General features: G+C 39.0%; 1 protein-coding gene across 1 annotated transcript in view; it reads left to right on the top strand.

The window, feature by feature from the left end:
- The window catches only part of LOC107036906 (neural cell adhesion molecule 1), a 30,027-nt gene extending 14,924 nt beyond the window's left edge, over positions 1–15,103 (top strand). Inside the window, exons 2-9 of the mRNA XM_015255157.1 lie at positions 5,269–5,616; positions 5,888–6,202; positions 7,525–7,676; positions 8,480–8,624; positions 8,687–8,980; positions 9,680–10,066; positions 10,958–11,284; positions 14,377–15,103. Of these exons, the coding sequence (XP_015110643.1) occupies positions 5,269–5,616; positions 5,888–6,202; positions 7,525–7,676; positions 8,480–8,624; positions 8,687–8,980; positions 9,680–10,066; positions 10,958–11,284; positions 14,377–14,936 (2,528 nt within the window). The 3' untranslated portion in view covers positions 14,937–15,103. The remainder of the gene's footprint in view (positions 1–5,268; positions 5,617–5,887; positions 6,203–7,524; positions 7,677–8,479; positions 8,625–8,686; positions 8,981–9,679; positions 10,067–10,957; positions 11,285–14,376) is intronic.
- The last annotated feature ends 252 nt before the right edge of the window (positions 15,104–15,355 follow it).

Here is a 15,355-nt window from a genome sequence, read left to right as displayed (position 1 = left end):
CACTCAATAATGTCAATTAGAGATATTTCGACAGTCGATGACGTGCCATTAAAACAATTGCACTGATTGAAATCTCCCTGAGAAAATGTCCAGCAAATCAGAACAATTGAGCACTGGAAATTCAAAGAAAGCAGGAATGTCAGCCCAGACGATAACTGAATGGAGAATATCTCACGAATTATTCAGCAATCATTTCCGAAACAAGTAGATTCATTCGAATGTGTCAGACATCTCCTCTCGCAGACAGTCATCCAGTCACAACCCCACCCATTCCTCAGATATTTCCGATGTACAGTTCATCTATATTTCAAAATCATTTCCTCCAGCTCTTCATCACGACACTATCCCGCGTAATGAATCAATGCGATTGACATTCTGAGTCAAACGCGCCCCCAAAAACCACTGGCATTGCTCTCCATCAATATATCCAGACAAAATTTCCATCATCACACATTTTTGTTCCCAATATCTTAAATCAAGACGTCTTGAAGACTCTACTTTTTACAATATCCACAACGAAGAGGACAAAATGAACAAAAAGTTTCGAATAAAAAATTGATAATATAGGCATTAACGATGCTGCTGTCGAAATTCTCCGGAAAAAATTAATGGTCCTCCGGACAAAAACTCATCAATTAAGTTGCCCAGATGACGGGCATTAGTGTCTCATAAAAAAAACTCCGTTAATAAATCGTCGTTTATGATAAGGAAAATTGATTGATTGAGCTGACCTCGTTATTTTCACATGTCGACCCCAAACTGGCAACAATAATAACAGTTCATTCTGGCGTGTGATAATCAGGCAAATGTGTTTGCCACTGTCAAACAATCGCTCGAAGGAGTAACGATAGTGTAGCAACGGCGCAGGGTACGCAGGGCAGCCACGCGAAATATATGTCGTGAATAATTGCCCGGTGTAGCAGTCATTATCGTGACGTACAAAACGAGATACTCGAATCGATGGGAGTATAAATAACAAACAAAAACAGGGGGATGGAGCTGTGTGTACTTTTTTGGGTAAATAAAAATGTAGAGGAGAGAAGCGGCGTCAATAACTGGGGGAAGAAGCGTGTCAACGGTTTTGGGGGGTAATAACTGCGTGTTGCCCTTGCGAGTGCACAGTTTTATAGGTGTATTTTATTATTGAACATCAGTTATTATTACAGGTAAAATCAATCATTTGGAGGGATAATAATTCTTTTCAAGAGAATATAGTGATAGTTTTTTTTATATTTATATTTTGGATTTTATTTGTTTTTTGTTTTATTCATTTTTGTATTTTTTTTTATTCAGGAAAAATTGGAAAAATGAAAAAAATGATTCAATGAAAAAAAATGTGGAGTATATTTAACGATTCTTTCGGCAAAAAAAACACTTTCAAGATAATTATAATAATACAATATTCTGTGAAAGCGAAAATCTGAGCGGAAGAGCCCGTCCTCTCCCCCTTGAATAAAAAAGGGATCACATAATTTCCCACTGTCGCTCCCCTAATCCCAAATTTACCGCTGTAAATATCCATAAAACACTCCCTCCCACCCTCCAAATTCACAGAGTGTTACAGATAATCCTGTCGTTTCCACTGTCAACGTTCCGCCTTCACCATTCACCAAAAACCATTTCTAAACAGGTGCCCCAACATCCCGCCAATATTGATTGTACCATAAGTTCCCGTCCCCCTCGCGCCATCATTCACCCCAATAACCCGGATATACAAATCCCACCGACACATTCCCCCGAGCTCGTGATACGGCGATTCAACATGATGATTTTAACAACAAAGGTAATAATCCCCATTCCCTCGGCCTCCCCAGGGGCCAATTCACCCCCTCGCTTTATTTACGGTATCGATAAGCTGACTGAAAATGCTATGAAAGCACCTTCGAGGAGAAGAAAGCCAAGTACCAGTGGGGGAAGGGGGGACCAGTATTGAGGGAAAAATAGTTGAAATCTTATCGTTTCGATATTAATCTTTTGATGCTGTGGATTACTCCCACCATGATTAATATTATGACATCAAAATTAATAATGATTTCAGTGATAATCATTATTAATTAGAAATTTTTTTTTTCAACAAAATTTATTGGAAGAAAAATACACAAAAAAATTATTTTCTTACAATAAACTATCGCCCGAGAACTAATCATGATTAGTTATTTATTATATTATTATTATTATTCATATTATTATTATATTTTTATATAATAATAATAATAATAATAATAATAATAATAATTTTTGCATTATCATTATGTTAATTATTATTATCATATTTATTATTATTATTATTATTATTATATTGTTTTTTTTTCCTTAATTTCCATATTACAGCATTGAATGAAGACGAATTAATTACAGAAAATGCATGTCATTTTCAAAAATTCCAATTTTCAAATTGTTTCATCACTTCTACTCCAAAAGTAAACTTTCTAATTTTTTTTCCAGATTTTTAAAATATTTTCTAACGATTCAATATCGAGATGTAAATTCAAACCTGTAAAATTTAGATAATAAATTCATTGTAAAATGTCTGGGACTCAAATGAAATCTCTGATGTTTGTCTACAAAAGTGAGAAAAGCATTTCACTGAGTGAAAAATAGGAAAAGTAGTTGAATATGCGTAAAGATGATTTCGGTGGGTTTTAATCACTTGATTTCAGTGATCTCAGGTGGACAGAAGTCAAAGAGGCAATGTTACCTCCTTAATTCCTCCCCTCCGCTCGACTCTCTCGCCTTATTTTGATTGAAAAAGTGTTCTCGCAAGTGACAGCACCGGAAATTGGAAGATCGCGCTGGTGATTAATGTCCTTTGACGGTGTTTGCGGGGGTTGCGAGTCGGTGCTGGGCAATTCACAGTTTATTGAGTATAGAATGATACGAATGAACGAGCGTTGTGCGTCGATTGAGTGGGGAATGGGACCGAAGGAGTGCAGAAAGTGTTGGAGGGATTGATGGGGAGAGTCGGGTATTGAGAGGCCAATAAAAATCAGCGAGTGGACGTAAATCGATGGCAGGGATTAATTGGCACGAATCTAGCAGGAAACATTTTTCTTTCACATAACACAATTTTTCTGCTGCAAAAAAATTCAGACGGACGAATTTTGATAAAAATTACCCTAACATTCTTTAAAAGTGTATCATGAGTCATCGTTTCTTCATTTCTGTCCCGAAATTTAGTAAAAATTAATATGTGATGATCAAATTTTATTCTACGTTAGAGAAATTTTATCCTCATAAAAATAAAAATTATCGTGCTGGTAGAGTAAAATTTACCAACAGTTCTAGAATTTTCGTTGTTATTCTACATAAAAATTACTGGACTGGAAGGGTAATTTATTATGCGTCAGGATAAAATTTCTCTTACGTAGAATAAAATTTGATCATCATATGTTAATTTTTACTAAATTTCGGGATAAAAATGAAGAAACTATGACTCATGATACATTTTTATAGAACGGTAAGGTAATTTTTATCAAAAATTTCTCTCCGTGTGGAAATTCTTCTTCGAATAGTGTCACATCTACTCGATTTAAAGATATTCAGAAAATAATTGGCATGTAATTCTCCAATTTATCTCTCTCCACCTAGTGCTGCAGTTGTGTGGAACGTATTGGGTTGGATTGATGGGCAAAATGGAGCGTTGAGAGGCCAATAAAAATCACCGAATGGACATAAATCGATGCCGAGGATTAATTGGCACTATTGCATGATTGTTCTACTGTTTCCCATACTCTGCAGTTTTTTTTTCGAAAAAAAAAACCCTCGGGGAATTGGAACGATTGGGTTAGTGCTATGATTTTCGTTGTCGTGGTGCTGCACTTTGTGGAGCTGACCAGGCTACGGCCAATTTGCAGTAACTCCGCTCTTGAATACTAGGTTTCTGAACTGGGAGAACAATGGCGGCGGCAGGGGGAAGGGAGAAATGAGGGAAAAAAAGATGAAGGGGGAAGGAGTTGAAATTTTGCGGTGCGAGCAGGAAAATCCGGAGTTGAGTGGAGTGGGCGCCAGACTCCGGCCGCCTCCTGGGTATAGTCCTTCGGGGGTAGGGATGCGTCTAGGATTCCTGAGATTACGTGATATTACCAGGGGAGACTTTTTTAATTTCTCTCTCTCTTTCTCTGAGGAGAGCGCGAAACTGGGGGGTCTGGGGAGTTGAAAAAATAGGGGTTCACGGGGAAATTAATGAATTGCGGGGTATCGGAGGTTATTTGCACAGACATTCAGCGTAACTGCAATGAAATTAAGGCGTTTTCTCTTATTTTAAGGCACTTTTGGTTTTTGAATTCAGAATTTTTGGAGTTTGTAATAGGAATCTTGGAGTTCTTGAGTTGTTTTTGTCTGGATAAATTAGCTTCGTTAGTATTTGAATTCCTCCGACGGCCTTTAATTTTTAAAAATCTTGAAATTTCAGACTTCACGGAAAATTTGATGAAATTTCAAATTTTTTGAGCGAGAGGAAAACGAGAATTTCCTAATTTATTTGCATTTTAAATCAATTGAAAATTCATGGATATTTCTGCCGGAATTTGGCACTTTGGCTGCGGGTGAAAAAAATATTTTTTTATTTCTGCATTTCTGGGACAAGTAAGGGGCGCGGTGGCATTAGACGGGCCAGAAAATACAGAATCGACGTTCACTGGGCGGAAAAATTCGATTTTGCCGAAAGTCGACTTTCCCCCCGAACGCGATTTTTGCGAATGCTCACGTAAAAATTGAATATTTCACCTCATATAGGGGAGCATGGGGCAAAATGAAACACGAGGCAAAATGAAACAGTGGGAAAATCTCGTCATCTAAAGGAGATAAGCCATTTTTGAAGAGGACCTTTTTTGTAGCTTGTAAAATTCTCTACAAAAAAGGTTTCCATGAAAATCGTCCTATCTCCCTTAGATCACAAGATTTTCTTGCTGTTTCATTTTGCCCCGTGTTTCATTTTGCCCCACCGTCCCCTATGGATGAATAATTATGTGCTCATGCGGTATAAACATATCCGATCAATTCCGATGGGAAAATCGATGCCCGAGCCTGAATACTAGCGAAAAACCCCTTTTTCAGGGTTAATCAAAATTATAGAATAATTTAGAATAATTTTACGGAATAATTTTCTCCATAAACAATTCCTCCGATGAATGATAATTCTGATAATTTTTCACTCATCTTCTTTCATCAGACCTTGTTCCCAGAATTTCAGAGTGATTGCCCTTAAATTTTCCCTGAAACCAGTGAATGCCGAAAAATAAAATTGCAAATCTTTGGTTTTATTTCCAGTATTTACGAGAAGCCAGTCAGCAGTGTCCGGTTACAAGGGGCGACTGTCCTGTGATATAGTGCCCCCTCAGAGGAACGACCCAGTGGTGATGATTCTGTGGTACCGAGAGTTCACGAGTAAGCAACCAATTTTCAGGGTCGACGCGAGAAAGAGTGGTCTGCATGCTGATGCCCCGAGATGGTCTGATCCGAAGGCCTTCGGTGGCAGGGCGACTATGAGGATAGATAAGGGAATGGCACAGTTGGAGATTAACCCGGTGATGTCCACTGATGCTGGGGTCTACAGGTGCAGGGTGGACTTCACGAACAGCCCCACAAAGAGTCAGAAAGTTAATTTCACGGTTATTGGTGAGGATTTTAACAAGATTATAAATCATTTCCATTGAGTTTTATATTTTAATGTTTGAATAAATTTTTTTAATTGCGAAAAGTTGAATGAGATGAAGAATTAACTGATAAAAAAATTTCTAGTGACTAAAATTACGTATCTCATTTTCTTGAAAGCAAATGCGAATTAAATGGGACAGAATGTTCTCCATTCATAATTAAATCGTCGATGAAATCCCCGAAAAACGTTTACCGCGTCCCCTGAAATTTTGTTTACCATAAAAATGTCCAGTACCTCCGGGCAAGCCTACGATATACATCGGCCCAGATCGAATCTACTCAAGAACACTGCCAGTTGTGAATGAGGGTGGCCCATTGACCCTCGTCTGCGAAGTTACGGGAGGATCACCACCACCGAGAGTAATCTGGTACTTGGGCAGCAAAATGCTGGACGATACGTTCGAACCTGTCAACGACGAGGTAATGTTAAATACGCACACCATTGCCAGGGTTTCGAGGGAATACGCAACGACAAAAGTACTGTGTAGAGCCTCGAATACCGATCTGATTGGTCCAAGCACCAGTGAGATACTTCTCAACGTCAATCGTACGTATTACTCTGTTACCCAATACAATAATTGGTGTAACCTTGATGAATAATGTTAATTCAAGAAATTAATTTTGCTTAATTGAGTCACTTGGTGAATGTTTTTTTAATGCAAAATGTTTCGTTGTATTCCACCTCTACTTATTGCGGCACAATTCATCATTCCAATTAATTACTGGACAACTCATCACGGTCTATTTCATCACAGCTTCACCTTATTATACAGAACATTTCATCGTTGTTACAATTCATTACTTTTACATCATCCCTCATTAGTGCAAAAATTTCGGGATCAGATCCGTGACAAATCAACATGTGAACGTCTTCCGATCAATAGTAATCATTGCAAAAATTAAAAGAAAGCAACCAAATATCAATATATTTATTGCTATTTCGGGTAAAACTGACCACGTGCAATCGTCATAATTGGTATCGATAAAAAAAATCCTTCTCGTCAGGATTTCAAAACCCTTTATGTTTTCAATTGAAATTTTTATTGCAATCAATTAAATTGGATCCATCACGTCACTCCATTTAACAAATATCCCATTCAATCATTTTTCCAATTTTCTATTCATTACATTCCCCTTTTTCCCCTTCGATGTACAAATCATTTTTATAAAGTGGAGAAAATCACATCATAAATTCTTTCCGAACAAGATTTCCACCGATGTATTATGATCGGTGCCATAAAATTTATGTGTTATCATTGAATTTTCACTGTAATAAATATTCCACTAAATCAAGTTGAAATAAAAACGACAAAATAAATTTTCACCGCTATATTTTTTCCCTCCAGTGCGACCGTAAATTTTCTATTCTGGCTTGTGCGAAATTGCTCGGTTGATCAATTATAGAAATTGAGGGAAAACTTGTACACGGAAAGAATTAAAATTTATTTTTACTGTGGGAACACAGTAATTCTTAATATGAGAAAGAAAAATTGACTATTTAACACATTAATTTTAAGCATGAATGTTATACTATATTCATTATAAATTAATAAGTAAAGAGTTGAATTTTCAATTGACACGACTAAAATTTAGGAGAATAAACACGAATTTTAACTTCGTCGATTAAAAAACTACTCTCTCTTTCACATCATCCCTCATTACTGCAAAAATTTCGTGATCACATCCACGACAAGTCAACACGTGAACGTCTTCCAATCACCAACAATCATCCCAAAAATGAAAAAAATACAACAATGCAATCTCTGGATCATAAAAAAATTTGAAACCCCGAGACCAATCCACCGAACCCAATAGAAATAAATAAACACAACGTGAATTCAATCAAGTGCAAAAACATTCTTTGTGCAGTAAAGCCACTGGAGGTAAATATCACGAATAAACAGAACCACCTATTGGCCGTCCAGACATACGAGATTGAGTGCGCGACATCGGGCTCAAAGCCCGAGGCAATAATCACCTGGTGGAAGGGCTCGCACCAGGTCAAGCATATGGCTAAAAAAGTGAGCAATTTTTATCTCTCCTCAATATGAAAGAACAACTCGCATCAAAATGCCCTCCGTATGTGTTATTCGGTCGTTTCTCCCTTGCATTTTCCCGATCGATTTATCGTTTTTCAGTCCAGAGAGACTGGGGATGCGACGAGGAGGACTGGGTTACGGGGTGAAGAAGAGAAAACAAGCTCGAGATATTGAGATATTTTATTCTGAATATTTTTACTATATTTCATTTCTTTATTTTATTTTTTTGATTTTTATTCTCTTTGTTTCCAAGATATTTCCAAAATAATGTGAAAATGTCATTTTGAGTTTTCAAGACACATTATCGATCTCAGCTATTCCACGGATATGTTGGCGGAATAGATCCTAAGGGTATCCAAATATTTTGGCCATTTTTTCTTTATTTTTTATTTTACTTTCGTAGTCGAAAACGAATTTTCAGTAATATCTACGAATCTACGGGAGATAGCGAAATTTTTGTAATGACCTTTTTTGTAGCTCTTAATGAGCTCTACAAAAAAGGTTTTGACAAAAATTTCGCTAACTCCCTTAGATCCAGAGATATTCATTGAAAACTGACCAATAAATGACTAATGGTTGAATAAATCTTCGACTGACGCGAGAAAAATGTTTTAAATTTGGTGACTTGAATTTCAAAACATTATGAATATGTACTGTCTGTAAAATGTCTGCTTGTTAGACGAAAAAGCCGTCTTATTTCAAGCCATTCGAAATTCAATTAATCACGAATTCCCCAATTCTCATAATCTCCAACTGATTTCCCCAATCTATTAATTGATTATCAGTTCACGGACACTGAAAACGTGACGAGAAGTATCCTGAGTTACGTGGCAACGATAGAGGACGATGGAAAATTTTTAACCTGTCGCGCTGAGAACCCAATTGTTCCGGACAGTGGACTGGAAGACAAATGGAAACTCGTTGTTCACTGTAAGATTGAGAGAAATGAGAGGATTTATCTCGTGGACTAAAGGTGTATCATAAATTTCTAGATGTACCAGTGGTTACCATCAGACTCGGCTCGGGTTTACGTGCGAATGACATAAACGAGGGTGACGACGTGTACTTTGAGTGTGACGTTAAGGCCAACCCAGAGGCGTACAAGCTTGGATGGTTCAAGGATGGAAGGGAACTGCATCAGAATGTCAGCGCTGGTATTAGACTTCCTGGTGAAAAATCACTGGTTCTTCAGAGTGTCAACCGTGCATCTGCGGGGGAGTACGCATGCACGGCTGTCAATGCTGAGGGATCCTCAACGAGTCGACCTGTGACGCTGGAAGTTATGTGTGAGTCGATGATGATGGTGAATTGGAGTGGTGGATTTTAGAGAAATTTTTGGCAACGTAAATTGGAAATTTATGTTGCCAACATTGGGCCGATGTTGGTCGTTAATGTTGGTCCAACGCTGGCAGCCAACATTGCCTCAAGGTTGCCCTAATATTGTCCCAACGGTGGTAGCTAACATTGCCCGAAGGTTGCCACAATATTGCCCCAACGTTTGTTGTCAATATTGCTCCAATGCTGGCAGCCAACATTGCGCCGAGGTTTCCCCAATATTGGCCCAACAGTGGTAGCTAACATTGCCCCAAGGTTTCCACAACATTGTCCTAACGTTGGTTGTCAACATTGCCTCAAAGCTGGCTGCCAACATTGCCCCAACGTTCAAATTTTTACCCTTTTCCTGAATTTTGGTAGCAAAAAAATTTTTTTCAACAACAGGTGACACAATTAATCTCATGATTGGTCAAGAGGGCTCTGGCAAAAATATTTTAAATCACAATTGGATTCAATTAAACTATTACTTGACAAATTCTCTTATTTTAATACACTCTTGGTTCTGGCATTCAGAACAGAGAGATGAAAAATGTTACGATTATTTTTTCGATTTCCCCAAATGAAAATAATAAAATAATAAATGAATAAAAAATTTTTGACAATAAAATCTTTGAGAATAAAAATTGGGAAAAATATCCTGTGCCCTGCAGACGCACCAATCTGCAAAGAGGGGGCAGCAATTCAAGTGGTTGGGGCTCTGAAGCCGGAAACAATATCCCTGGTGTGCGCAGTACAAGCCAAACCTGCACCCTCGATGTACCACTGGTCGTTTAATAATTCCGGGGAGTTATCGGTTCCCGCGGATCGCTATGGCCCCTCCAAGTCCCACTCACGCATTGCGAATCAGTGGCATGGCTCACGAGTCAACTACACGCTGAATGACGACCGTGAATATGGTATGGTGTCTTGCTGGGCGGAGAATACGAGGGGCAAGCAGAGGACGCCCTGTCTGTTCCAGATTATTCAGGCTGGGAGGCCGTATCCACTGCAGAATTGCTCCACTGCACAGTCCACTGGCCCCTATGGCTATCGTGCGAGTGAGTTTTCCCAGAGTTGAAAATAATTTTGACGTTTTTTTTATTATTTTCGATGAGGTTGTTATCGAGTTTGGTTGATTTAAAAAAAACTAAAAGTGATACTTTAGATATTTTTCTTTGATTAATTGTTTAATGGGAATTTTTATGTTCACAATGGTTTTTTAATTAATTATTTATTCATTTCGTATGAATCGCAATTCAACAGTTTAATGAAACAAGTTACTTGGTATTAAAAAAATAATTAAAGGATGACTGATTTATCTAATTTATCATTTTATTTTCAATGTTCATATTTCAAACTAATTAGGTCATTTATAATTAATTGGAATTAAGGTATTTTCGGTTACGTCAATTGTTTTAATTATTTATGCAAACAAATTAATGAATTTTGAACGAAATTAATCTACATTTGATTTTGAGAAAACATCAGACCATCAATTTAATGTTTGAATAAATAAATTGATTATTTAATTGGTTGTTTAATGAGAAATGTCATCTGCTCACAATAGCCATTTAATTAATAATTTTTTTATTTCGTATGAATCGTAATTCAACAGTTTAATGGCACAAGTTGTTTGAGATAATAAAAGTGATCAAACGATGACTGATTTACTTGATATTTCATTTTCAATGTCGATATTTGATCATGATTTATATCATTTAGAATTGATTGAATTATTCAATTAATGAATTAATGAAATTAATGTACATCAGCCGCTCATTTTAATGTTTGAATAAATAAATAGAACTGAAATTATAAAATGAAAACAGAACAATGACATGAAAATAAAATAATACAACAATAAAAAGCATCAGCTTGCCGAAAATATTGTCATTCCACTCGAATTTTTCTCAATCGTGTCTCCTATTTTTCGTCCGTTTCCAAAATAGACCAAGAAGAATCAAAACCCCAGGAATCCACCGATGCGGAATGGCTGATAGTGCGTTGCTCAGAAGGCTTCGACGGTGGTCTCCCCCTCACAAGTTTCGAGCTCGAAGTTTGGAGCGAGGAAAATGCTTACCACATCAACACAATCCACTTCAACCGCACCGAACGCCTCCCCGGCCACCGACATCAGGGCCCAATCTTCGAGGTTGTAGGCCTGGAGCCCGGTAGGAACTACAGACTCCTCGTTTTCGCAGTCAATGCCAAGGGGAAAAGTGAGCCTGTTGTTCTGTCCTCAATCACACTGAAGGGAGTGGCGATGTACACAACTGGTGAGTCTTCATCCCAATTAATAATTTTAAAAAACGCTCAGTCAATTTTTATTTTATTTATTATTAAACTTTTTTTAATCGTTATTTGACATCGCTTCGACCCGGTTAGGGTATACTGCGATGATGATCAAGACTTTAAATGGTTAGATCGCACCATTCTACCCGGCCGATTTGAACTCGGAACCTTTCGCACGTGAGCTGTTATTATTTTAAAAAAATGTGTTTGTAGTGTACAATTTTTTTATCGCCAGAGTAATTCTCATTTGAATAGCATTGTCAGGTAACAATTGAAATTTTCAGTTAATAAAAAATTGGAGAATATATTTATCTGAATTTTGACGATTTACATTAATTTTCATAGAATTATCGAACTGAAATTCCCAATTTGCAATCGTCCCAAAAACTTCATTCAAAACTTGAGTGAGAACCCGAAATTGAATAAAAATCGGTAAACCCTCCCCCGGAAATCCTGAAATTTGTCGCCGTCACAATGTGCCCTGCCCCTCTCCCGAGAAAAAAATTCATTAATTATGATTAATTACACCGAAACTAATGATGTCGAGAGTCGCCGGGTCTTGCAATTACGTGTCTTTTCCACTGGGCCGCCCCTCCCCCCCTTCCCTCACCGTTTGATCCTTCCACGGGCTTTAGCCTGTGAATTAAAATCCCATAAAATTTTCTCTCATCTTTTCCCCCCGCCATTCTTCCTCCCAGTTGAAATCACCGTATCCAGAGAGATGTTCCTCATTCGTATGGTCGTTTATCGCCTTTAATTCCCACTCCCATGGATTATTCATACGGGTCGTTGGAGGGGTGTATATTTCAAGGAATAATCGTATCCTCGTACGACTTAAACGTGTGTGAATGTATATAGATAGAGGGTTTATCCCCCCAAACGACGGATGCCACCGCCGTTGCTTATCTTCCACCATTGCCATCTCTCGTTTAACATTGAGCAAAACCTCGGTTGTAACCCATCCCCGCACCTCTGGGGTGAGACAGAAAGTCCCCGGAAACTCGTACAATCCCTGTGTACGTATATAAAATTGATAAAGTACATGAAGTATTATGAGATATCACGATAGCTGTTAGAGAGGGGGGGGGGAGGGGGGAGAAGAGAAGATAATTTTGAGGAATTGAAGGGTTTTATTTTTTCCATGGTTCTGACCCTTAATCATTTGACCCTTAATTAGACCCATATGAGCCCTTGTGACTCCTATTTGGACCCTTATTCTACCCTTGTAACCCGTAATCTGACCCTCATGACCCTTAATTTAACCCTCGTGACCCTTATCCCGATCCTTGTTACCCTTATTTGGTCCCTCAGATGACCCTCAATCTTGTGACCCTTAATGAGACCCATGTGAGCCTTATCCAACCCTTGTGAACCCCATTTGGGACCCCTTTCTACCTTTGTGACTCGTAATCTGACCCTCGTGACTAATATTCTGGCCCTCGTGACCTTATTCTAACCCTCGTGACCCTTATTCCGACCCTTCTGACCCTTATTCTGATCCTTGTTACCCTTATTTGGACCCTCAATCTTACCCTTAATCTTGCAACTCTTAATTAGACCCATACGACCCTTAATCTAACCCTTGTGACCCCCATTTGGACTTTACTCTACCCTCGCGATCCTTAATCTAACCCTCGTCACCCATATTCTATCCCTCATGACCCTTAAAAAAACCTTGTGACCTCATTCAGATCCTCGTGACCCTTATTCCGACCCTTGTGACCTTATTCTGACCCTCGTGATCCTCATGCTGACCCTTGTTAACCTTATTTGGGCCCCTGAATCGAACGCTCAGTCTTGTGACCCTTAATCAGACCTATACGACCCTTAATCTAAACCTTGTGACCCTTATTCTGACCCATTCACCAATCAGAATTGATATAAAACAACTTCACTTCACTTCAAAACTTTCATTCTTCATCGACGGAAGTTTTTTTTCACTTCACCTTCATTTCCACGTCGATACTGCGAACAATACCTGCGGTGTAACCCATCTTCCCACCACTCCCCCTGGAATGAGGCAGAGTCACCAGAAACTCGTACAATCCCTCTGTACATATATACAATTGATACAGTACATGAAGAATTACGAGATATCAAGATAACGGTTCAGTCACGGTTTTTCTTCCGACGTAAGGAACTGTGCCAATTCTTGTTGGATGCACGCCACGTTTTCTCTCTTGTTTGGCTCGGGAGAGGGAGTGGAATGATATCTTCGAGACGTTGACCAGTTTGGAGAGGGGGTATCATTTTGCTCAGTGGAGAAATTGGAGATATTACTTTTCGGGGCTTTGCGATCCTGTTTCCCTTGATGGTGATGGAGGGCGTTGAGTTTCTCTGGATGTGACGTTTGACATCTGAGTCGTGTGAGGGGATTATTCGGGGGGCAGAGAGGGGGGGGGAGAGGAGGAGGTGGTTAGAGGGTAATGGGGATTAGGGGGAGTTATTGTTGGGGCGGGTAGGGTTCATTGATTTTTTTGGAGAGGGTTTTTTTATTATTTTTTATTACTTTGAGTTGTATCGATATAGTGTTAAGGAAGGGTTGAAATTTTAGTGGGATTGTTTCTTAGGTTGAATAGGAAACGGTTGAATAGGAATTTGAATATCAAGAGCCTCGGCCTCAATGAGCTTCAGCCAAAAATCAAACTAAAAATAAAAAAAAGTTCAATAAAAACGCTCAACCGGAAATGTCCCCCAAAAATATTTAAAAAATTGGCATTAGCTCCCAAACCGCTCATTACACGGATAGACAGGATTCGTTATTGTCAACGAATGGATTTGGTGGGAGTCGAGGGTCTCTTCGGTGTCCCCAAATGTTCCTTCGTTAAGAATTAACAAATGCCCATTTGAGCTTTCTTCGACTCGATTTTCCCTTTTCAACTGACCCATTCGTTAACTATTAACGAATAATAATTTCGTCATATTCAAATCCTCACCATTTCATTCTACCATTCGTTAATAGTTAACGAATCTCGTTTGGACAAAATGAATCAGTCTAGACTGATAAACTGATTAATTTTGTGCACCAAGACAATTAACCGCCAAACAATCACCATTGTCTCCCTTATCACCCCAGGTCGAGGTTCCACGGACAAAGACACGGACTACAGTCTCCTGGTCGCGTGTTTCGCGGGCGGAATAACAGCCATATGCATCCTGGTGGTGGGTGTAACAGTGACCCTCTACCGTCGCAACAACGCGACCCGCCCCATGAAGACCCAGATGCACATAGTCCACTGCGACGACAAAGACGATCCGAGCGGTCAGCCCTCGACCCTCGAGAAAGCCCGCGACTACGCGTCCGTCAAGGAAGTCAGCAAGCCAACAGCGCGGTTCAAGGACCCCCGCGAGTCCCCGATAATCGATAGTAACGAGGAGAATCCGGACGTTATCCCCAGCAAACTGAGCGGTAATTACTCAGCAAAACCGGAACGTGCGAAAGAATTTAACGATCTCGAGGTCAGCGATTACCCATCACCAGCGTCTGTTCTGCATGGCAAGGACACGTGGATCTACCCGAATGGCTACGTAGAGAGGCCCGACGCTACGAGCCCAATTCGTCCGAGTACACTGCCAGTTCATCGCACCCACGACATCTACACGAGAAGTTTGAGGGTTCAAGAGAGTTGTATATAATAAACAGAGACTAATTTCTATGGTATATTTAACACTAAGATCGATGATTAATGTGAAGACGAATGATTGAAACTCCTGATATGGTGACTCTCATCGAATGATCTATGAAGCGTCGTCTGAACTGATGATGCTGCTTCGATGTTTGTACATAGACAATAAAAATTTCATTGTTAAGAAGGGATTTGTGTTCTGATTTATTTAAATCGGCTCCATTTCTTCTATCGATTGTGGAATTGATTGCATGGGTAGACTCAAGGCTTGGATTTTCTCAAAATGCTGGATTTCATTGGCTTCGGAAAGCTGTCAGGTTTGTATATTCAATTCAGGTGAGCTTCGCACTAATTGTCTCTTTGTAATAAATAATGATTGTTGGAAATTTATTTCGGGTGCATGTGTTCATTGTCAGATATTAGCGCTCG

This window comes from Diachasma alloeum, unplaced genomic scaffold (genome assembly GCF_001412515.2).
Source record: "Diachasma alloeum isolate Michigan unplaced genomic scaffold, Dall2.0 Dall_scaffold_00212, whole genome shotgun sequence".
Taxonomy (NCBI): domain Eukaryota; kingdom Metazoa; phylum Arthropoda; class Insecta; order Hymenoptera; family Braconidae; genus Diachasma; species Diachasma alloeum.
The sequence above is the reverse complement of the archived record's forward strand: the minus strand, read 5'-3'. Positions and strand labels throughout refer to the sequence as shown.